This window comes from Myotis lucifugus, unplaced genomic scaffold (genome assembly GCF_000147115.1).
Source record: "Myotis lucifugus unplaced genomic scaffold, Myoluc2.0 scaffold_1, whole genome shotgun sequence".
Classification (NCBI taxonomy): Eukaryota; Metazoa; Chordata; class Mammalia; order Chiroptera; family Vespertilionidae; genus Myotis; species Myotis lucifugus.
Window position 1 is genome coordinate 20,834,256 of NW_005871049.1, and position 25,939 is coordinate 20,860,194.

At 35.3% G+C, this 25,939-nt stretch overlaps 1 protein-coding gene across 4 annotated transcripts in view; it reads left to right on the forward strand.

Moving 5' to 3' along the window:
- The window catches only part of ARFIP1 (ADP ribosylation factor interacting protein 1), an 83,032-nt gene that overhangs the window by 50,047 nt on the left and 7,046 nt on the right, over positions 1 to 25,939 (forward strand). For all 4 annotated transcript variants that reach the window (XM_006081786.3, XM_006081789.3, XM_006081787.3 and 1 more), the window contains 2 exons: positions 2,910 to 3,067; positions 8,701 to 8,875. In XM_006081786.3, coding sequence (XP_006081848.1) covers positions 2,910 to 3,067; positions 8,701 to 8,875 — 333 coding nt within the window. The remainder of the gene's footprint in view (positions 1 to 2,909; positions 3,068 to 8,700; positions 8,876 to 25,939) is intronic.

Here is a 25,939-nt window from a genome sequence, read left to right on the forward strand (position 1 = left end):
GATTCTTTTTAAAAAATTTATATATATTTTGTTATTTTTAGAGAGAGGGGGGGATAGATTTTTAGAGAGAGGAAGGGAGGATTGATGAGAGAGGAACATCATCATCCATCAGCTGCCTCAGGCATGTGCCCTGACTGGGAATTGAACTGGTGACCTCTTGGTTCCTGGGTCAATCTCAACCTCTGAGCCACACCAGCCATGCCGCTATTGATTCTTTATGAGGATAACTTAGCAGGGTGCAGTAGTGAAGAGATGGTGTCCACTGTCTCTCATCTTATGCTGTATTAACTGAGATCCGTGGAAAATACTTAACACAGGGCCTGGCACTTGGTGGCACTGCATAAATTAGGATGGATGTGATAGCTGTTGATGGGATTATGGCATTTGGAAGTTGAGGAAAATTTAAAGATTATTCCAGTTCTTCCCTTTTTTAGAGAAACAACCAACATCTACCAGTAAAAAATCCGATGTCCTGAGGGTAATATGAAATGATATTTTAACAAATATCTGTCATTTTTCTGAATCTTTATACAGATTATCTCATTATACTTCCTATCAGGTGTGTATGGAAATGATCTTCTTAGTAAGGAAATTAAAACACAAAGAATTTAAATTATTCACAAAAGATACAAATCCAGTCAATGGCAGAATCAAGATGTGAACTTCAAGTTGTTTGAATTACCAAACTAGACTTTTACCATTTTATCACATGCCTTCTGAGTCCTAGTTCTGTTATACCACGGCACCTCATTAAATTGTATTTTCTCAATTTAAAGGGTAACATCTACATCAAAATTAGGAAAGTTCACACAACCCAAATTACTATAAATTATCAATTAATACTTATATTTTTATTGCTCTGTATTGTTTAAAATAATGCATTTGTTATCAATTACATAATAATTTATATTACTAAAACTTGATGTTTTAGAACAAATCAGATGTTTTAATTATTTAGTCCTAAGTTTAATGGGAAGTGCTGTTTATTTACATCTGGTAAATTTGCATCTGGTAGATGTAAATGATGTAGGAGCTGCTAAAGAATAAAAAATTTTATATATATATATATATTTTATTGATTTTTTACAGAGAGGAAGGGAGAGGGATGGAGAGTTAGAAACATCGATGAGAGAGAAACATCGACCAGCTGCCTCCTGCACACCTCCTACTGAGGATGTGCCCGCAACCAAGGTACATGCCCTTGACCGGAATCGAACCTGGGACCTTTCAGTCCGCAGGCCGACGCTCTATCCACTGAGCCAGACCGGTTTGGCAATAAAAAATTTTTTAAATATTTTCAAACTTTGTTCTCTCCATCTGTAAAGTAAGCACATTTTTAGATCAGGCAATTGGACTGGTTTTCCTTCTTTGGTCGCAGATTAGAACCACAACCTTGTTCTTGATGTATGTACTCTTTTACTTGTTTAGTTTATTTGTAATTACTAAGGCAATTCACAAAAATATGTAAAATGTCTCTAACAGAATAGTAATATAACTTATCAACTAAATGAAGTTTAGGAATTATGTTTTATCATATTTGCGGTGCCAAAACATATTTAATTATTTATGTATTTTATTCATAATGCATGTACATATGTATATTTCTTCCTAGTGTCCTAATTGTTTTATGTCTTTTACTACTATATCTCTTGTAAAAATGCTTTTTTATTCTAGCCAGTTTTCAAATTATACATTAAAATCTTAAGTTTTATACACATTCTCATGACAGAATTATAGGTGAGATTCACATTCGTGAAACAGAATAGTGGCAGTTTACTCCTCCTGTCTGCTTTGAATTTAGGCCAGTTTTTCTCATCTATAAATATAGGACTTCAAATTCTGCGATATACTATTTCTGCTGCTGTTTCATCTTACTAAGTTTTAGTTTTTTGTTTGTTTTTAGTAAAAGAGCAGCCTTCTAGATTGTATAGATTTTCCTCAGTCCAGCATATAGAGTACTGGATCTCTAAATGGAAAATACTTTTAGCATAATAAAGATAATTTTACTTTCCTGCTATTCATTAACTGTTGAATATGTTATCTCCTAAAAATTTAATTATAGCTATACCACTAGTATTAAACTTGCATCTTCTAAGATTCAAGTTAATTTAATATTACATTCTCTTCAGCTAAAGTAAAAATTTTTATGACAAACTTCAGAATTCTCAAATTGAGTGATACATCTTACAATATGGTCAACATTTTTATTTGGTCTGATGTGTTCCTGATAATCTGTTAATTAATCAAACTTGGACTGTAAAGCTTTTACTGCTGAAAATTTAGAGTTAGTCCTTGCCATATCTGAAGGAGCCATGTGTAATGTTGCTGAGCCAAGATTCAGTTTATTCAGAGAAATGAATTCATTGGTGTCGAGTGATCCTTCCTCAGCTGTATGCCCAGATAGACCTGAGCTTGGGCGTCAACTGGTCACTAAGTTTACAAAGAAATGTGTATTATTAATATTTATACTTCAAAGAGATTTAGTCAAAACACAAAAGCGCAATCTATTTTATGTCTGAAAGTTTTAGCCAATTGTTACCTAATTTGGTTGTGAAAGTTATAGTTTCTCTGATTAATAATCTGCTATATTTTTCTTCCTAACAGCTGTGCTTACAGTATAATCGAAACAAAAAGGAGAAATGAAAATACTCTTTCTAGTACAAAGTAGTTTAACTCTTAAAATTATTTATTTTGCTATGCATCTGAGCTGACGACAGTTTTGGTTTACTAGACTTTTCTGGTAATAATATAGCTAGTTATAATTTAGATTCCTATTTTTTTAAACATTGACAGAAAAATTCTATAGCTAGAGTTCTAAATCAAATAATTTCCCATTAGTGATATTTGAGAGTTTTAAAATAAATTTACTAATTTATTACTAGATAAGTTAAGGTGACTTTTTGTTTTAGGAAGAATTTGGCTATAATGCAGACACCCAGAAGCTGCTGGCTAAAAATGGAGAGACTCTTCTTGGAGCCATTAATTTTTTCATTGCCAGTGTGAACACTTTGGTGAATAAAACAATTGAAGATACATTAATGACTGTGAAACAGTATGAAAGTGCCAGGTTGGTATAAATTTTCATTATATTATCTCTTTTACAGATGGTATGCAATTCTGTAATGGTTTTGTTTGTAAATAAGAGAAACCAACTCTGGCCAATATGGGCAGTACATGAATGTGTTAGGTTATAGGATAGCCTATGGAGCCAACAGAATGGCAAGAGAAGAGAAAGCCAAGATAATTCCTCAGAAGAATCTACTTAGGACCCTGATGCTGGGTACCCCTGGTACTTGATGCTGCCACAGCTACCATAAATAATTTCCAAAAGACCCCTGAATATTTGCTTCATTGCCTTTAAGGTGCCCGAATGAATCTTGGTCATGTGCCCAAACCCTGGCTGCTAGGGAATAAGGAGATGAAGGCTCTCCCAGTTCCAGCTTCCTTAGAAGGGGACAAGGCCTTGTGTTCTACCAGGTAGATACTAGATGCCCTGTATAATCTGTCCTAAGCCTACCTTTTCACCCTTATTACCATTGCTTCCCACTGTGAGCAGTTGACTGCTTCTGCAGTAGCCAGACTTATAGTTTCCATTTCTCTTGAATTTACAAGCTCATTTCTGCCTCTTTGACTTTGTTCATGTTGTGGATACCAACTCCCTGATCTTCCATTTATCCAGATTATAACCAGCTTTCAAACTCTTTCAAATTTTACCTTTTATATAAATTAAATATTTGCCTTATATTGTCATAGCTGTGTATAATGCAGTGTTTTCATACATTTTATATACACACACTCACACACACAATTTCTCCATCTCATTACCATCCTATTAGGTAAACAAAGTACATATTAATAAATACTTATAAATGTCTAAAAAGTAGCAGACCCATGATAGCAGTTTTCAACTTTTGATTCCAGATTCCATCCCCCCCCCCCCACACACACACACACACACACACACACACGCTCATTCAAAGCCCCTTGAAGTGTTTTTTTCTTCTTACCACTTGAAATTTCATTTTCTGTTATACTTTTTGTAGTGTAATTGAAGTGCAAACGTTACCTTCTAGAAGTTTTTTACTTTTTGGCCTCTGGCCCTAGTTTAATGATGTGAGAAATGCTTATGCAAACTAAATTCATCTAGTCTTTTTTTTTTTTTTTTTTGCAGTTAAGTACTTATTCTTAAGTATGTATTTTCTTCTACCTTACATACGTTAAAAGCCCAAATCACTTGGAAAGTTAACTTTGATCTTTCCACAAGAAGAGATGCTTCTATCCTATGCTATGTTTTCAATTTAGTATTAACTCATATGAGATTTTTAATGACTTGGGAATGAAGGTTAAGACAAATAGCTGTGGTTGTCTGGTGGGAGGAGGAAGGAGAAGGGGCTCAGTGCCATAGTTAGATTTTGGACTTTTTTTTTTTTACTTTATTGTTTGAATTATTTGCTAACATAGTATTAAAATCAGAAGGTGGAAAAGAAGAAACAGAATCTATCAATAGGATATTCCTCAGTAACATTGAAGGAGTCTCTCAATAAGATATCTTTCAGTAGGAATCCCTTCAATATTTCCAGTAATTGGTTCTCCAATTTCTATTTAAGTCCTCTCGTGACCTTGGCTGTATGTTTCAAAGGATTCATTCCTATAAATTCTATTTGATTCTTTTTCAAATCTGTCCTTATTCATAATATCCTAATTTGTTCATAATGAATACTCTTCTTTTTATCTCTTTAATCATTTTAAGCACTCTTGTTTTAATATTTGTGGGTTTTGAAGTTGCAAATTCTTTTGTTACAAAAGTATCCCCAGTTAAACACTACATGAATCTAGTTCTGTTTCTCTACTTTATAATTGTCCACCTATTTTGAAATATATGTAGTTACTAAAAAATATTTTTCAAAATGTAAAATATATTTTATTTTAGACATGTAATATCTTTCTCTTATTTTAAAGATAAAAAATATCTTTATTTCTGACATGCTTTTAAAAATACTAGCTCATATTAAAGAAAGAAAAATTTATTAGGTAAGTCACTCCATACACATTTTATATTTAATTTGCAGAGAAAAAAATAAACCTCTAGACGTTGAATGCTTTGCTCACTTGGAGAGCTAATTTAAAACCAAAATGAGAATCCATGAGCTTCCTACCTTCTACTTTTGATCATTAGGCCTCAAGCTTGAACTGCATCTTTTAAATCTCAAATTTTCACATCTTATTATAAAAAATAATTTTCGTATCTTATAATGAGAAATCTGACAAAGCACAATGTGATATAAGATCTCAGTTTGTCCAATATAGAGGTTTGTTTGAAACTTCAACAAAATTATAAATCAAGTTATATGTACTTGGTAGCTGATTATCAGGAAACCTTTAGACATCCTCTGTGTGTGCTTTAAAAACCACCACCAATAATGACCTTGCCCCATAATTTGTTCTTTTTATTGAAATTACAGCATATGATTTTATTCATCAAGGTTAGCTTGGGGTTTGACTTCTCTGTGCTTTTTATGAAGTAGCTAAGGAATTGACTGGTTGTAACACTAAAGCATTGCCTACTGAGGGATAACATGTAAAAAGGAATCCCAGATTAAAAGTTTCTCAGTAGCTAAATTTTATTCTCTGTCAAAACCAGAATTTACTGACTTTTAGGACAAGGGTCGGCTATTTGATCCAGCACAGAAAGTGGCAATTTAGGCAAATGTTCGGCTGGCCTTTTAATGCTCCCCATTGTGCATTGTGTACAAGCATTTCCTAGCCCTCTGGTGCTTCAAGTATAAAAAACCAAATAACAGCCCATTCAACACTTCTCTACAGCAGCACCGACAAGGGAGTCAATTGTGGTCAAGACTTTTCAGATATGGACACCTATTCTCTAGAAGTTTTACATAAACCAAAAGTAACCAACTATGACTAACTTTGTTGATGTGGACTCAATACAGACTGGCAGTTGAAGAGTTACATTTTGAAAACTGAGTATGCTTCTCTTTCTGGTTGTAATGAGCACTGTTAAAGAAGCACTTATGGAAAGTTTTACTTTGATACCATCTACAAACTCTGGATGTAAAAATTAAGGGAATATAAGGTCAGCATTATAACTTTGATTATGCGTAAATTAACCACTATTGTTTCAAAATTGTGATTCAAGGCAATTGAAGGATATTTGTCTTCACATTAAGCCACCACATATTACTATTTATTTTTGTTTTACTTTTTTCTCTTTTATTTTTGTAGTTTTTTTAGTATGTTTGCTTCTAGTTATTTCCCTTCTAATTTGGCCATAATAATAAGCAAAGATATTAGTTAATACCTGGAATCCTGACTACTTTATATATATGAAGCAGCAAGAGATAAAGTAGCTGAAGACATTAGAGCCAGGGAAGGATAGAGTGGTCATCCAGTTGGCTATATAGAACCCATGGAATTTAACCAAATTGTTACAAAGTCAATGCCTTCTAAAAATGTAGTATCTGTCTCCTCCTTCTTAGCTCCAGTGCCATTGTCCTGATTCTTTTGCCCATAATCTTCTAATTGGTTTCCTTATTTCTGATTTCTTAATCTTCAACTCCAGTTCATCTTCCATTCCTTACACTACTACTGTAATCATCTTTCTGTCCTGAACAAATTGCACATGTTCTTTCTGTGACATGTTCTTTCTGTGGCTTCCCATCCCTTGTCCTATGGATTAAATGGCCTTTAAGCCCTGCTTAATCTCAGGTTTGTCTACCTGTTTGACTTTGACTCCTTCCATTATGTGGTCCAACTTCAGGGTCTAACATACTGGATTACTTTCCAAATGTTTCATGATATCTTAAAACAGATAAAAACACCTTAGTCCATAGTATTCTCTTCCTGGAAAGTTCTACCAATTGCCCTTCCACAATCTACTTTGTAAGCTTTTAACATCCTCTAAAATTTTATTCTAGTGTTTTAATTCTACTCTGAGATGCCTTTCAAATATCTAATTATGTATTTCTTCCTCGTGATTTCCACTCTAGGGGCGTCTCTCGTGGCAGAGCAGGGGATCTCATTTTGTTGTAGTTGTTTAAGAACGTGTCGACCTCTAATCCAGTGGCTCGCAACCTATGGGTCGCGACCCCTTTGGCGATCGACCGAGCCTTTAACAGGGGTCGCCTAAGACATCCTGCGTATCAGATATTTACATTACGATTCATAACAGTAGCAACATTACAGTTATGAAGTAGCAATGAAAATAATTTTATGGTTGGGTCACAACATGAGGAACTGTATTTAAAGGGCCAGAAGGTTGAGAACCACTGACTGTAAGCTTCTCAAAGATAAACTATCTGATGATCTTTATAGCTCTACTTTCTAGCACAGTGCCTGGAACATAGAATGTGCTCACTTAATATTTGTTGAATGAATCAATGTTTCAGTGAATGAATGAATGAATATTTGGCCCTGAAAGATCAAGTTTGTTCAATTCAGTACAAGTGAAGAATAAATTAGGTTCAGTACATTCTTTCTCAAGTCTTATATACAATATATTTTGACATTTAAAATGTTCGTAATTCTCAGAAAAGGAACTATGACTTGTACTTGAGAGATTTGAATAAAGAGCATTATTTTTAGGGCATAAGTTTTGTGGTGCTGACTTTGACTAAATTAGAGGTCACTTTCTTCTTGGCTGAGTACTGAGTAATTATGACTGCTGGATAAGTCACTGTTTAATAAACAAGATAGTATTATACTTTCACAGGTGCTGTATTTGAGGTATTATGAGGTGCTTATGGGATCATGGAGTGATAGTGGGTGAGGTAACTATTTCAGTTAGTTGTGGGAGAATATTAGGGGGTACATATCAGGGAACACAAGGTGGTAAATGCTCTATGATAGATACTGTGTCACATTCTGAATACTAATGTTATAGAAATCCATCTGGAGTTGTGCTGTCTTATATGGTAGCCACTAGCCATGTGTGTCTGCTGAGCCCTTGAAATGTGGCCAGCCTGATTTGAGTGGTGATGGGAGTGTAAAATACATGATGGATTTCAAAGACTCAGTATCCCCCAAAAGTGAAATAGTTTATTAACAGTGTTTTACATTGATTACATGTTGCAGTGATAATGTTTTGGATTTTTTGATAAAATGTATTATTAAAAAACATGTGAAATTAATTTTTGTTACTTTAATGTGACTACTAGAAAACTTTAAGTTAAATATGCAGCTCGCGATATAGTTCTGTTGTGCATTGCTGACATAAACTGTACTTTAAGGACTGCTAACCCTCAATTTAACTTCCTTTTATTGGTTCATTTTAAGTATCTCATTCTAAAGTCCATCCTCACCTGCTTTGCCTTATCAGTATTAACCAGATCACTACTCTTGTTCTTGTTAGCATTAGATTTTGACGTCTGTCTTTTTCAAACTGGTTTTCACATTTTGGAAATTTTACTTGTCAATTAATACTGTGCTTTGGAAGGGATAGTTAACGAGATTAAGGGGCAGCTTAATTCTACTCTGAGATGAGTAGAATTTTGTTTCCCGCCATGCTTATATTAATAGTTTTTTGTATTAAAGAAATACATCATTTTAAAAGCATAAGGTATAAAGTATATATGAAAATTATTATCTATTAAGGCATAATATGAGACTGTAATGTACTTCTAGCTCACTTCTTAAACCTATTTCACTCTGTTTTGTAATGTGCTTCACTCATTCTCTTTTTTCCAGGATTGAATATGATGCATATCGCACTGATTTGGAAGAACTGAATCTTGGACCACGTGATGCAAACACTCTGCCAAAGATCGAGCAGTCACAGCATCTGTTCCAAGCACATAAGGAAAAATACGATAAAATGCGCAATGATGTTTCTATCAAGTTGAAATTTCTAGAAGAAAATAAGGTGAATTTATTCTTTACTTTTTGAGATCTTTCTGTGAACTTTTAAAAGTCACCCTAAAGAGCAATAAATAGAAAGTTTTTTGTTTTTGTTAACTCTCTTTCATTACAGTTGCAAAATGGAATTTCACCTGTAATCAGTGTTTGAGTTTTTAGAAGTATCCAAAATATATTTACCTTTCTGTTGTAAAAGTCATCATCAACTCTACTGTTCTAGTCTTTCATGTCTAACAATTGGCAAAAAAAGTTATACAATGATAGATTCTGCTCTGGATGTTTTAAAACCTTTTTATTAATGGTAGGTGCAGATTTCAGGAACGGAAGAGTATTCTGTGCAGTAACTGGTAAATGAGGAATGACTAGAAAGTCCAGCATAGAGCTGCATTTGGCATAATCTAGGTGAAATTAGCCAAGAAATCACGTTATCTTCATGTAACATGAACACATCCGAGGACTAGGATAGTGAAAGCTGAGATGGACCTACTTACTGTAGGCTTCACTTAAAGATGGATTCATATAATATTATGCTCCTTAGTTTTGGTTTAAGTAAAGAATAGGTTCCCATTTTAACATGTCTTCCATTACATGCATACTCAATTTTGTGAGCGAGCTGTAGTTCTGGAAGTAAGAGAGTCAGTAGGTGTAGTAGCTCAGTTCCATGGAGAGGGGTTCTTACCATTGCACATTTGTGGTCCCTTCCTGTGCACATCTTCTGAAGCCATGATAGGCCTTCAACTCTGCTTTCTTCCAGGTACTCTCTTAAAATTATTCTTCAGTTTGAATTGTCTGTTGATATCTTTTTCTTGGCCTTAGTATTTCCTTAGAAACTCTTCTGGTTACCATAAAAGCTGCAGAATGATACATTTCCTTGAGACCTACCAAGTCCAGCACCACCACTCCCCCTTTTTAGCTTCAATGGGTGAAAAAGAATTCATGTGAAAACATTACAATGAAAGTAAACTTCAGCAGAGTTATCAGACATTTTGCCTGGCATCATTCAAACAAGAGCACAGTGCTGATTGTGAGCACATAGATGGCATCATATTAGTCTTTCATATATCTATCCATATGTGTCAGTTATGCTGTATAATATTTTTATGGATAAGACTATATCAATACTTAGATATAGATGTATATTTTAAATATGAAAATATTTTGACAAACTGTCCTATAATGGATCAACACTAGGCAGTGTAATGCTAAATGAAGTATGCTAGAATGTTATGGGCTCTACCCAAAGCTAATTTGAAGGGAAAATATTTGGGGGTTCAGGATTTTTGCAAATAGAGAAAATGATTTTAGAAAATTTATAAAATGATAATTGCATTCCATTGGGATCTAATGGTATTGTATGCTATTCTCTGGATAGTGAAATTATGGGTAATTTTTGTTTTCTATACATTTTTAGTACTTTAGACAATTTCTATTAAAGGATGTGTTGCCTTTATTAAAAGGAGGAAAAGTCCCTGGCCGGTGTGGCTCAGTTGGTTGGAACGTTGCCGCATACACCAAATGGTTTCAAGTTCTATTTCCAGTCGGGGCACATATCCAGGTTGCAGGTTTGATCCCCAGTCAGGGTGGGTGCAGGAGGCAATTAATTTATGTTTCATTCTCACATAGATGTTTCTCTCTCTCTCTCCCTCTCCATTCTTTTCTCTAAAAAAGAAAAGGAGGGAAAGTTATTTTGAAAGAATCAGTACCTTTAAACGAGCTATACTTATATAAATTTTGCCAGAGTAAGTAAAAATGAGCAGATTGCACATGGATAGACAATGGCCATTTACTGCTACTTCTCTTACTGTAACTATTTTTGAAACTTGACAGTAGGTCCCAGATTTAGACATGAATCAGGGAAGGCACTTTTTATCAGTTGCTATGCATTTTACATATATTCTGTCACTTAATCCTCATAACAACCTTCACTGCAATAGCTGCAGAAAGGCAAGAATACCCTGACTTCAAGACTGCATGCTAGGCCCTGGCCAAGAGGCTCAGTTGGTTAGTGTTGTTCCGATACACCAAGGTTTCGGGTTTGATCCCCAGTCAGGGCACATACAAGAAGCAACCAGTGAATACATTAATAAGTGCAACAGCCCCGGCTGGTTTGGCTTAGTGGATAGAGTGTCTGCCTGTGGACTGAAAGGTCCCAGGTTTGATTCCAGTCAAGGGCACATGCTTGGTTTGTGGGCTCGATCCCCAGTCGGGGGTGTGCGCTGATAAATGATTCTCTCTCATCGTTGATGTTTCTATCTCTCTCTCCCTCTCCCTTCTTCTCTGAAATCAATTAAACAAAAAGTGGAACAAAAATTGATGTTTCTCTCTCTAAAAATCAATAAATGTGTGTTTTTTTTAATTTAAAAAAAAAAGACTGCATGACAGGGATTGGGAAATCAACATAGGAACCTGGTTTGGCTTGAAGGTTGTGGAGGAGGAGGGTTGGGAAATTGTTCTATTTAACCCTGTGTTTAGTTTGAGATGATGACAAGATAGTCAAGTGGAAACAATGGTAGGAAGTTAATGATGTGGGTTTAGAGTTGGGATAAGCAGGGCCAGAGCTTCAGAGATAAAGGTTTGGAAGTCATTGCTTTGAAAATAATGTCGTCACATCTCTTCTTTTGACCTTTCTTAATATAAAACAAGAAAATAAAATTGGCTTTATTCTCAAGGATTTTATGTTCTTGGGTAGCCTAGAGACATTCTTTGTTTTTGGCTTTCCATAGTTGTTATCAAGCTAAGTTTCAATGTGAACTCAGTAATCGACTGTCTAAAATAAAACCTATAAATAAGCTCTGATATTTTTATCTTTTTTATTTAATTCTTCAAAACTATAAAGAGATCACGTTGGTCTCTGTTAAGCAATAAATAACTATAATTTTGATGAAGACAGGTCCATGAGAAAACTTTTATTTTTTGTTATTGTTTGAGCAACTTTTACCCTTTTATTATTATAGCTCTGGCAAAGGGAGGAGAAAACAAGCCTTTAGGCTGAAGAACTATCATCCCTGCCTGCTTTCTTGGCAGTTTGAATACCTCAAATCTGGGTTTTGTTCTTTTGTTACACTACAGCTGAATTTGTACCTTAATATCTCTTTTAAAATCATTTGTCAGGTAATCTACTTAGCACATGAATTTAAACAAAGTTTATATTTTTAAAATATTGTATGTTGAATTTTTTTTAAACAAAAGTTATCTGAAATATCGGTGAATGTGCTATTTTGTAATTTGATGTCCTAAAGGTTACTGCTTTTTTAAAAAGCTGTTTTTGCAGCTTTGTGGAGGAGGCTGTAGGGACTCTCTTTTGATTCTCATATCATGGCTATTAGAGTGTCTTCCCATAGCAACACTTCTCTTCTGAAATGAGATGCCAAGTAACCAAACACCCAGAATATGCATAAAGTAGAAAGCAGATAGTCATTGAGAAAAGGACTAAGAACCATTCCTATAACTATTGTAATAGATTTTAGTGGCCCAACGTTGTGAGAATGTTTTTGCTTGTTTTGTTCTTAGAACTTTTTAACATTTTTTCAGAAGGATTAAGAAGTAAATTCATAGCTATATTTTAGAAAATTAAGGTGTTTATATACAGTTAGTCTAACCTTCCTTCCCTGGCAAAACAAAGGGAGTAGGTATGTAAAATACAAACATTCCTGTGAATGTGCATGCATTAACGCTGAGTAATATGTGCACATACCTATATTTGTCATAGATTTCTTTTTTTAGAAATAGTTTTATCCTTAATGGAAAACATTGAATTCTTCTACTATTTACAATCTGTACTCTCATTCTTTAACCTAAACAACCCTTATTAATCTCTTGATAGTCTCTTCCTTATTTACTAAACACCACTGAGTTAAGGACAAAATTAATTAGGTTCTTCTAGTGTTTCTCCTTTTATCAATATTTCTCTTTTTCTAGACCTTTAAATAATGTAACTCGAGCTGTCTTGTGGATTGACACAGTTTCTTTACCTTTGATTGCTCCTTTCAAGGTTCAAAACAAAACATAGGTTAAAGAGAAAAAATGGGCATTTCTGTTTCTCTGTAGCCTTTGTGAGAGTAGGTACCATGCCTTCTTTTACAGCGCTCTTGATGCCTAGCAATGGTGTTAAATGTGTAGTAGTCATTGAGCAAATGCGTGTTTGCATTTCTTCCCAGAATTAGAGGTTCACTGAAGGCCAGTGAGAGAGATGGGAGTAAATGGGATAGAAGGGTGAATCCTCATTACCACACTGCTTTAGTGAGGGCAAAGCTCACTCTTTCAGAAATGCTGCTATTGTCTGCAGTGTGTACTGTTTGCATGGAAAGAGGAAACAAAAAGTTAGAGAAAGCATGCAGATTATTGTGAGCAAGCCATGTTTATTTTTTTAAAACAACTTTTTATATGGCTTGGAATCACGTAGAACATGAAAAAAGTAATTTAAGATTAATGTTTTCCTTAAGATGATCATAATTTAACTCTGGGGTAGTAAATCTCTTTTCAGGGTTGTTAATGTATTAGGATAAAAAGAAAACCCTGTCACAGATTTAACAAATTTATTTTCAGATATAAATAAAAAGTAAGTATCCCATTAATTTTATTATATTCTTATTTTAAGAAGGATAAAATATACACTTTAAAGTAATGTCAGTTACTTACCTTTAATCATTACATGCAGTGGTTTGTTTTTTTTTCATTTATTATATTTCAGTGACTTAAAGGATGACAAGGGGGCAAAAATGATGAACCAGACTTGGGATCCATCATGGACATATATCTGATTTATACAGTTAACTTAATTTAAAATAAAATAAAAATTTTTTCTCAAAAATCATCCTGATTCTTAGGTTGATGAAAAACATTTTCCTCATATCACATTTTATATATAATCAGAATACAGTAATATTCCTGTATATTAGGATTTTTAAAAATATATAACAGACTTATTTTATATGCATCTTATTATGAATTTAACTTTCAGAGAAAAATCTAATGAACTAAAGTGGTCAGGCAGGAGAAAGAGGAGAATACACAGAAAATTAAAAACACCTGGAACAAAGTAAACATATTCCTGTAATATGAGACAACTATACAACTGTATATGACTCAGTGGCTGTAATAGGAAATATTCAAAGCCTAGTACATTTTTGTAAAAATATGCTGTAAATGTTTGGAAAAACTTAGAGGGCAAATTCTTTACTTACTAAAACTTCTCTTTGAGCCCTGGCTGTTGTGGCTCATTTAGAGTGTCATCCCGTATACCAGGGAGTGGCGTGTTCGATCCCAGTCAGGGCACATACCCAGATTGTGGGTTCAATTCCCGGTAGGGGTGTATGTGGGAGGCAGCCAATCAATGTTTCACATCCATGTCTCTCCCCCCCGCCTTTCTTTCTCTCAAATCAGTTTTAAAAATAATTTTAAAAAAACTATTTGAGAGTGAAACATACAAATCTCTGAATTTTTAAAAATGGATATTTATTGCCAATTTGTAAGGAGTATGTTAATCATTACTTAATTTGTACAAGCACATACATTCTTGAAATCTCTTTTTCCCCATTATCAAAAGAAATTACTCTAACTTCTTATTTTTGATACGTTTTAAAATTCATTCCAATGACTTACTGTTCTTTATTTCTATAACTGGGGGCATAAATAGTATTGCCTCTTGGTATTTGCTCAGAGGTCAAATGAAATTAAGTTATATACGTAAAAGAACCACACCTGTTTCAGATTTTTAAAAATACTAATAATAAGCATTTATGGATTGAAATGTATAAGTATGATAAGCAACTTCAACACTGTGCCAGATATGATTACCTATACTTGGTTCCTGTGAAACCTTCCCTTACCCTTGCAACTTTACATCCATACTTAATTCCTGATTATATTTCATCCTGTAATCCTATATAATAAAAACTTAATATGCAAATTGTCCCCTTGACTGGGAGTTCAACCGGGGGATGGGGCCAGCCGGCCAGCTAACCACCCGCGGCCCCTCTCCCCGGCTGGCCCCGGCCAGCGGCCAAGGGAAGGGAGGCCCCAGCTGGCAGTGGCAGGCCACCAGGGGAAGAGAGGTCTCATGAATTTCATGCATTGGGCCTCTACTTTGATATAATTTCATGTTGTTATTGTCCTTTGTTTCCATTCATAAACCGATTGCTTTTTATGTTAACAAACCTTTTTTTCAAATATATACTGTGTGCCAAAATCCGGGGAAATATAATTTCCTCCCACCTTCTAAGTTCTTCTGGCTGGTCTAATAATCAAATTAACATGAAACAGATTAACAGGAGGAAATGTCTGAAATTTATTACAGATCTGTGTGGGGGATGTCATAAGAATATGGGACTCAAGGACATTGGGCAGTTGAGGTTTATAGGCAGGCCATTTGGCCAAAGGAGAAGGGGAGCAAGGGTCTGGGATTTCAAGGGGAAAATGGGCATTTTACAAGTAGATGAGAAGGAGCAGAAACATGTGGAAAACAAATTTTTACCTGGACTACCCAGAAACAGTGGGACACAGAGGGAAATCTAACAAACAGGCTGCCACTGTTTATATTGTGATGTTAAGGTGATGCTCCCTTCCTTTAAGCAGGGTTTTCTATCTGCATTTATTTAGACAGGTAAGGGGGAGGGGAGGGCCAAAGTTTCTTTCTAGTCTTTTGTTTCTTAACAACCAGCCTAAAAACAACATCCCAGATGGCATATTTGGGGGTGGCAAAATTGTAGTCTCGCCTCACCAGGAAGTGTTCTGGATATTGGTGATACCCAATGAGCAAAGTAAAAACAAATTCTACCCTTAAAAAGCTTGTAGGATAGTAAAAGATACATTGATCAAATATATACATAATTTTGGTTGTGACTAGTGCTTTCAAGTAGAGGTACATGGTCAGTTAAGAGTGGTCAGGGCAAGCTTCCTTGAGGAAGAATGTTGAACATTAACCAGGTATAGTGAGAAGCAGAGTGTCTCAGCGGAAAGAACAGCTTGTGTTACAGCCCTTTGGGGTGGGTGGGGGATACACAGAGGTGATATGTTCACAGAATGAATATGACTAGAGCACAGAGAAAACTGGGAAGTAAGCAAGGGCCAGACCATGCAGGTCTTATAGACCACGTTAAGGAAAAGTTAATTTTAATATCAGTGGGAAGCTAATGAAAGAATTCTTGGTAAATGATAGGACTGAAATATGGAGCATAGATTTTAGTAGAACATAAGGGTGAATATAGTAGTTTAGAGGAAAAGATAGGAGCTTGGAACAGGGTGATGGCAGTAGAAATGGAGTGAACTGAAGGTTTCAAGAGATAATTACTTTAAAGCTAAAACAAATACATGTAAAATACTGAGAACAGATTGATGTATATAATTGGCATCTTTGACATTTTATTTCTTTATTCAGCAAATAGTCACCGATTGCTTTTTATGTGCCAGTCACTGAGTTAGGTAGCAGAAATATAATGGTCTTGCCATCATAGAGCTTATAGTCAAGAGAAATAGGCATTAGCCAAATACATAAATACAATCTAATAGAAGGGTCATGTGAATATGCAAAGGGGAGTTGGATTGTGTGGGGGATTGTGGAAGGCTAGCTGGAGGAAAACATTGGGGCTTAGATCCAAAGGGATGGAAAGGAGTTAAATAAAGATGCGTGGGGGAAGGGGATTTTAAGAAGAACTAAAGCAAGCATGTCAAACTTGCAGCCCGCTAGCCGGGAGCTTGACATGCTTGAACTAGTATACAAAAACCAGCTGATGGTCAGTGAGCCCCTGCCTAAAGACTGGGGAGAGTAGCTGTGGATGAAGCAGCCACTGATAGGTAGGGCCTACACAAGAAAGAAATGACATATGTACAAGGTTATTCATTGCAGCATCACCTGTACTATCAAAAGATGATAACCCAGCAGTTCAGCAGGAAAGGACTAGTTGAATGAACTGGTTCATTTAGACCTGGCAGCTGTTTAAAAAAAGAATAAAAGTGCTATTGATAGAAAGCACCTCAGAATATACTATTAACTGAGAAGAGCAAGGTGCAAAGCAGTGTATACTGTACAATACCTTTTGTGTAAGAAAGGGAGAAAATAAGAATATGTAATTATATATTCTTGTACTAGCATAATGAAAAACTGGAAGAATTAACTAAATAAAATTGGTTACCTATAAGGGGAACAGAGTAGTTGGAGACAGGAATGAAAATGAGACATATATCCTTTAAATTTTGATCCTACAGATTCAAATAATAAGATTTAACTCTAAAAAGAAAGAAAAATAAGGCCAGCTGGAATTTTTTTGTTTTTTAAATAATATGCCTTATCTTTTTTCAAACGAGACTATTTCTGTTTTCAAACATAGTCTAATATTTATTTACATAACCTATAATTTTCCTCTTAGCTTTAAAATCAAATGATTAATTATGTGTTGGAGAGAACAGAAAAACGGTTAACTTGCTAGGACATGAGTTCCTCCATTCTTAAGTGACAGATTCAAAATGGTGTGATAGAGTACCTTTCATTTATGTCAGAAAATATTTTCACGTATGATATCATGTTTGCTGCTCTTAGTGGTTTGGCTTGCAGATCCCTTTTTAAAATTTTTCTAAAACCACGTAGAGGATGAAAAATTTGCCAGTGGTTTGCATTGCCTCCTTTCTCTCTTTAGAAAACAGGCAGAAATTAGCTATCTTTATATAAACCATGCAACCAAAAAGAATTGTGAGTTATGGGTTGGTTTTGAAATTGGCATCATCCAAGCCATAGTTATACAAAATCATTTTGGTAATTTGCAATCGTCAACCAGTGTATGCAGGAGAGGGACCATGCCTACCTAACTAATCCATGTAGTCTGTCTCTGTTGTGCTAAGATTCCAGCCTGTAGTTTTGTGAAGGAGAGGTATTTTGTAGGCAAGATGTAAAAGCCTTCCATGAGAGATAGCTTTCTAATTATGAATGGCTAATTTTATAGAATTGACTTGGTTCCTTTTTTGGCAATTATAAGGTACTTGTGTTTTCTGACTTGGTCAGAAGTGATTAACTCATTTGAAGGGTAGATTTGGGTTTCATTTTTGTTGTATCCATCAGAGGGGTGGGCATTATTTGGTCCTTTCACTTTGAGTGAATAGGATTCACTCAAAAAATTTAATTTTTGCCCTGGCAGGTGCGATTCCCAGTCAAGGGCATGTACCTGGGTTGCAGGTTCGATCCCCAGTCCCAGTGGTGGGGATACATGTAGAAGGCAACCAATCTATGTGTGTTTCTCACATCAGTGTTCCTCCCTCCCTCCTTCCCTCCCTTCCACTCTCTAAAAAAAAAAAAAAAGAAAAGAAAAGTAAAGTAAATGAAAAAAAATATCATCTGGTGAGGATTAGCATGAAAAAAGAAAATTTAATTCTTAACCATTACTGCTGTGATGTGTCTGCTCTATAACATGGTTGATACATGTGTACTCCTCAGATCCACATTCCACTTACTTTGCCAACCTTGGGTATCACCCAAGTCAAGGTTGTCAGGTTTTGTAATACAGTTGAATTTTTAAGTAACCATTATAATACCTTGAACATACCACTAATAATCAGTATTGATTTTGGTGACAGTGGCATTACTGTACTTTTTTTTTTTAGTTCTTAGTAATTAGAGTCTCTTCAATTTACTTAAAGTAAAACCTTTAATTAATGTTTCTGAATAAAATCTTGACACTATCAGTGTTTAAGAATTTGACTTTGCATTGTTCTTTTTAACCTTTTCCTTAAAGTCCTCTAAGTAATGACTCGGCATTTTTTGTGTTAACTATACATATATATTCCTTCCATGACTCATCTACACTTTGCTTTGTTAGATTAAAAAAAATTATTTGAGCCTGACTGGTGTGGCTCAGGGTTTGAGCATCGACCTATGAACCAGGAGGTCACAAGAGATCATGGTTCGATTCCTGGTCAGGGCACATGCCCAGATTGGGGGCTCAAGGCAGCTGATTAATGATTCTCTCTTGATGTTTCTCTCTCTCTCTCCCTCTCCCTTCCTCTCTGAAATCAATAAAAATATATTTTAAAAAAGAAAAGAAAGAAACCAGCATTTTAAAAAAATCATTTGACAACTAGGTTTCTCCTTTATTGCTCTTAAACCTTATAATATTTTGATTTTCTGTTATTTCTGTCTTTAAGTTTTCAAAAGATACTTTTCTAAAACTCAATATGTTTTTTTTAATATGTTTTTATTGATTTCAGAGAGGAAGGGACAGGGAGAGAGAGATAGAAACATCAATGATGAGAGAGAACCATTGATCTGCTGCCTCCTGCATGCCTCCTACTGGGGATTGAGCCGCAACCCAGGCATGTGCCCTTGACTGGAATCAAACCCAGGACCCTTCAGTCTGCAGGCCGACGCTCTATCCACAGAGCCAAACCAGCTAGGGCTCAATATGTTTTTTAAAGTGCTTGTTTTGGACTATTATAATGCCTAATCTTAAAAAATAATGTATAAAGGTATTGTGACAAATTCCCTGCTGACAAGCAACTTACAGTCTAATGGAGAACATTTAGTAAAATCTGTTATACACAAAATGCTATACTTCTAAAAAAGAAGAAATACAGAATTTGATGAAGAAAAACATTAGTGTGGGCTGGAAGTCCCTGTTAGTAGGTTAGGTGGCAGTATGATTTAAGCAGTACCATACAAGAATGAGCATTGGTGGGTAAAGACCAGAAAAAAAAAATTCTTGAAGAAACTCTGATTATATGTTTAAATGATTTGTAAACTTTGTTAAATTTTCTGTTCTCATCTTAAAGCAGGGCATAGTATTACTATTTAAGGGTTTTAAGAAAAAAAATGGTTTTGTCATAAATTTTAAAAAAGCTTTTCTATTTAAGTTTATAAATAGTTGTTAGGTGCATAGGGTCAGAATGTTGTATGTTATACAAGAGATGGGATTCTTAATCTTAAAAAGTTAGTTTTCCAAGGAATAATACAGAAAACCATAACTACGAAGGAAAACTATTTTTGAATGTGAAGATGAGTGTGAGTAGACCTTTGGTTTAACTATAAGTCCTTGTTGCCCGTTGTCCAAAGACCAGTGAGAACAGGGTCACCTAATTGATGAAAGGAAATACCCAGTTTCTTGAATACTCTTCTGTACCTAAGTTAATTTTGAACTAGTTGCTCAGATGCTAACTTAAGTGATTTATATTACTTAATATTTCCTCTGGCACCGGTGTTTTACTATAGTGCCAGGGCCTTCTCCATTTAAAGCAATATCATACTGTGCTGTGAATGCCTGCTAGTCTGTTTTTTCCCATTGGACGTAAGCTCCATGGATGCATCTGTAGAGCATTCCCTTACAGTAAATGAATTGATAGACACTGATCTTTGAATAATGTGTATATGGAGGAAGCTCTCTAAAAGTATTATATATATCATCTATATATGTCTAGCCAATCTGTGATCTAGATGCTCATATACCAGTGTACAGATGGCAACACTGAGGTTCAGAGAGGTTAAGTAACTTGCCCAAAGTCTCACAGCCAGACCAAATCTAGATCGGTTTGACTCCACAGCCCTTCTTTTAGTTAAGTGAAATGAAGCTATAATGCTGCTCCACGGAAGGTTCTTAAAATAGCAGAGGAAGAAGATGGGAGATAACAGAAGCCATATTGGTCACCTATACTTGGATCTCCTAGAACAGTGATGGCGAACCTTTTGAGCTCGGCATGTCAGCATTTTGAAAAACCCCTAACTTAACTCTGGTGCCGTGTCACATATAAAAAATTTTTGATATTTGCAACCATAGTAAAACAAAGACTTATATTTTTGATATTTATTTTATATATTTAAATGCCATTTAACAAAGAAAAATCAACCAAAAAAATGAGTTCGCGTGTCATAGGTTCGCCATCACTGACCTAGAAAGAAGGGAGGAAGGGGAGGGAGCTAACACTGTAGACCATAGAACAGAAAGGCAATAGAAAGTTTTGCTAAGGCAGAAGAAACCTGTGCATTAAGGATTTTACTGTACCATTGGATAAAGATTTATAAGACACTACCACAATTGTGTGACCTAGTGTTACTGGAGTTTACAGATTATGTTTCATCAGTTACCTTTTCAAAAGAGGACTGCCCTTCTTTCCCTTGTAGGATGCTTTTTTTAACCTGCTCGTCACTGATTTGTTGAAACCTGTCCTAGTGAGTCTGAAAAGTAAAATATGTTCTCCCACCTCCACTTGTAGTTCATATTTGTCTTTCTTCCCTCACTCCCTTCCCAGTGCCCACGCCCTTATTTTTTATAGTGTCTCTTTCTCAGCTGGTAGTTGCTTTGACAGGACAGGCATTTCCAAATCTATTGCAAAGTAATAAAATCACAAACCTAATAAAAAACCAAGACAGATATACTTTCCTGCTTGCTACTCTTCTGGTCTCTTACTACTGAAAAAAAGATCAGTGATGGCAGAGAAAGCAAATAATTACATATTTTTAGATAGTTGGGAGTAAAGAGAGGAGTTAATACTTTTATATTAGTGGTTGGAGACACCTTACTAAAGAATGACTTTGTTCCATCTTTCCTCACAGCTATTACCCCAATATTGTTGTACATGTAATATAAACCCCTATTTAATCAAATTATTTGGAGAGCCAATAATTAATTTGAAGAATTATAACAATTATAAATATAACATAACTTTTAATTGGAATTTGCCTCTTTTTCTTAATTCAGCATCTCTGATAAGAATGTATGTATTATAAATTTGATTTGTAAATAAAAGTTCATTTTTATGGTTTTGATGCCTACAAAGTAATACTTCTCTTCAGGTTTTTCAGTCAGTAACTTTGTAAATAGTATTTATCTTCTATTGATACATGCTGTGTGGGCAGGAGAAAGTTTTCAGTGTAATCTACTTGGCATCATCTATCAGTCCTGCTCTTAAATTTCTCTTACCCAGTTTCTATTTTAAACCCCAGCTTGTCTCTGCCTTAGTAGTCAGTGTTGAAGTTTGCTTTGCCCTTTAACAATTAAAGTATTGTATGTTATATTTTAGGTCATTCACCAGATGTTGCTATAGTGGTTTTGCTTATGTCTGATCTGGTTGCTCATTGTTTGGCAGATCTCTATGAAAGTTCTTTGTCATTGAGTTCACAATGATTTAGTGTATTTCTATGTTAGGTTTTGAAAATTTATCAAATTTGTCATCATCCTCTTTCTGCCTGGAATTGTTATTACTATCTTCTTTTGCTCCTATTTGAAATTTCTGCTTTTCTGTTGTATTTTATTTATCCTTATAACCACTTTAAATCTTTTCTAACATACATCAACAAATAGTTCATTATAGATTTTTCCTGCTCTATAATTATGAAAGATCATATGGAAGTTTAATATGGCATCTATAATAATAAAAGCATAATATGCTAATTAGACCAGACAGCCAGACGTCCTTCTGGACAAAGCCGTGGCAGCTGCGAGTGCCGAGGGCAGGCAGCCGCAGCAGCTGGCAACGGCAGCAACAGCAGTGTGATGGGGCAGCGCCTTCCCCTGATCGGCCTGGTCACCTCCTGCAGAGGGAGGCCAGACTGCAGCATAGGCCCGCTCCCTATGGGCCATCAGGACATCCCCTGAGGGCTCCTGGACTGTGAGAGGGGGCAGGACGGGCTAAGAGACCGCTCCCTCCCATGCACGAATTTTCGTGCACCAGGTCTCTAGTTAATCTTCATAATGTTAGAAAGAATTCTCTTTTATTTCTTTCATCTGCTCCAACCCTTGTGTGAGATCCTTGACCTGAGGATGTTTAAATGCAACTTCAGGGCCAGAGACAAAATTAGGAAGGTTAAAATATGTCTTTTCTACATTTCTACCCTTCTTTTAAGTGTTCTGGCCTATCTTTGTTTGTTTCCAACTTTGTTGAAATGCTTTCCAAAATGTGTATTGCCTTAGGAATAGAGGCATGTAAGAAGAGGTGGAAGAACACGGGCCAGTCTTGGAACAGACATTCCTGAGTTTCCCAAATGCCAGCCCATCTGCTTCCTAGCTCTCTAACCTTAGGCAAGTTACTTAACCTTCTGAGTCTGCTTTTTTTAACCGTCACATGGAGAGAATAAAAGACTGGACAAAATAGATGTAAGGGTAACATATTATCTATCACATACAAAGTGCCTCACAAAAGTTAGTGTCCCCCACCATATCAAACAATAGTCTATCAAAATACTTGGCTGTTTCTTTGATTCTCTATGCTGATCACTTCTCATAATCTTATAGTATAAATATAGAAGTAAATTTTAAAAGTGTAATGACCCTAAAATATTTTCTCAAAGGTTTTGGCTTTTTGGCCCTTCTCCCAAAAGCAGGTTTGACCTTTCCCCCACCTCACTTTAAGCCAGTTCTGTTTGAGAAACAGAATCTTTCTTAGATTGACCTTTATAAGACCAAACAGCCTAGTAAAGCAAACCTGATAAATAAGCGAATAACTTAAAATAATACTTTTAAGTCTTGCTAAAATACCTTATATATAGTGACAACAGCACAGTCATTACCATGATTGTAAAATTGTTATCCTTAAAATTGTATGGTAACTGCTTCTCTAATATTATTTAATTCTTCCCTTTAATTGGTAATGATTTATATTTGTTTAATAACCAACACATTCTGAGGATCACTTATAGCATATCAATCTGAATTGCATTGAAGACATTATGTGAATATGTGTCATAATGTAAATTAATTCATCAAAGATAGCCAGAAAATATTTTTAATTGATTTCATTTAGAAAGTATGTTCACATTGAAATTTGGTTTATTAGTTTATTTTAATTTCCCTTTATTTTTTATTTAGTAGTGGTTGATTGGATAAAACAGTCAATACCATTCTTATTTAAATTTGTATCTGATTTTGAAGACATACTGCTAAAACTAAAACTTGTACTAGGATAACACATAATCAGTGCTAATAGGAAAATGAGATAAGTAATCTGTTTTGGTATAAAATAGCAAAGTGACAATGAAATTGTATGCTTTCTTTCCATAATTATCACTGAAAAGCTGCAAAGCCCCAAAGGCTCTCTTATTCAAGGGAGCTGCTCTGAAGTGTATGTATACTTCTAAAGGCTCTACACATCAACCTTCTCACAATTACTGGGGGAATGTTTTTGGAAAAACAGGTATTATATCATTTTGTTGTAAAAACTAGAAGTCAGTCCAAAAAGCACCCTCTTTCCTTGGTTTCCCATGAATTAAGTTTCATTGGGGGCAGGGGGGCATTTTAAACACAGCTAATGCACCCCATTTGAGGCTTTGTTAATAAATGCATCCTTGGCTACACAAAGAGGTGTTTCTCCATGTTGGGTTTGTCAGCTACTCTAGGGAGCGGGGAACCTGACTTGTGTTGACATTTGTAGGGTTAGCTAAAGATTGACTGAAGCCCTTCCCACTTTCTCTTTGATTGACTTTCTAGACTGTTAGAACGGCTCTCTGGAAATCCAGTAATGAACCAATCCTGTACTCTTATTGTCTCCTCTAATTCTAGAACATGGGGATTAAAATTAAAGGCAACATTATTTTGTGACCCAAAGAGCAATAAAGTAATTGGGTAGACTCTGTTTCTGAACATTTAAACTCCACATTAAATGGACAGAGGCTCCTGAATTGCTCTATAATTCCAAGAGCAAAGGATCATCCAAAATTGGAAAACAGGAAAGGCCCAGATAATAGTAGAGCAAGGTCAAAAATTACTTTGTGATGCAGGTAGGCTACTAATGTGAAAGCCTTTAAAAAATACCTCTAAATAGGGAAGAAAGTTAATGGGCTGGTTCATAAACTGATAAACTCTCGGTTGAATTTAATACATCTCTAAAAGAGGAGTTAGTTTCTGTCCTTGAAAATAAATAGGAATAATGTAATGTTTTTCTTTTGAATTTCCAGATATAGGAATACCTCTATTTAAAAAGCAATTACTTTTCTCAGAAAATGTTAGTAGAAAGGAACCATAAAATTTTTAATTCAGTTTCTTCATTATGCAAGTGAGAAGAGAGTTCACATAGTAAACTTGGGGGAAAATGGGAATGGAGCCCCATTTTCCCAGATCTTTTATTCTCTTTTAGCTATCTTAACTTTCTTCTTCAGCTAACAAGAGTCTCTGCAGACAAAGAAAAGGTTTATTTAACTAATGGACAGAGGAAAGTACAAGTTAATAAATGGTTTATTTGTAATAAATTTGCTTTGTTCCTGATTTAGAAAATGTCATTATAGAGAAGGAAATTTTAAGTGTGGTTTGCAAAAATTCAAGATGCGTCACATATCAGTTCATGAGCATTGTAACATTGTATTTTAGGGACTGATATGAGTTTTCTTATATTCCCTGAGGTTCATTACTTCAGACACTACAAGAAAAGGTGAATGTCTTGATGGTAAATGGAATTGATTTATGGTAACAGAAAGAATTAGAATCTGGAAAGGGTATAACCTTTAAATTTAGTTTCACTTTTAGATCTGTTAACTCATTTATAGTCTATTTTTGATCCTATATCTGAAATGAGTCATAAAGCTTCATTATTTTCCTGTGTTTTTTTTCCTTTATCTTTGTTTTTTTAATCCTCACCCGAGGATTGATTTTTAGAGACAGAAGAAGGGAAAGAGAGAGAGAGAAAAAAAACATCAATGTGAGAGAGAAACATAGAATATTTGCCTCCCTTACTCACCCCACCAGGGATCCAACCAGCAACCTAGGTATGTGCCCTGACTGGGAATTGAACCTGCAGTCTTTTGGCGCTCAGAATGACACTTGAACCAGCTGAGCCATCCAGTCAGGGTCTTTGTCTTTTTAAAAAATAACATTTGCTAGACATACAAAATAATAAATGTAATGCGTATTTAAGTTATAAAACATAATAAACATCTGTGACCCCACCTTTCAACCCAAGAACTAGAACATTACCAATAATGTTATTATCTTCCTACTAAAGGCCTGGTGCACAAAATTCGTGCACGGCGGGGGTGGGGGGGGGTCCCCTTCAGCCCAGCCTGCACCCTCTGAATCCAGGACCGCTTGGGGGATGTCCGACTGCTGTTTAGGCCTATCAGACATCCCTTTCACAATCTGGACACTGCTCTAATCGCTCACTGCTGCTGCTG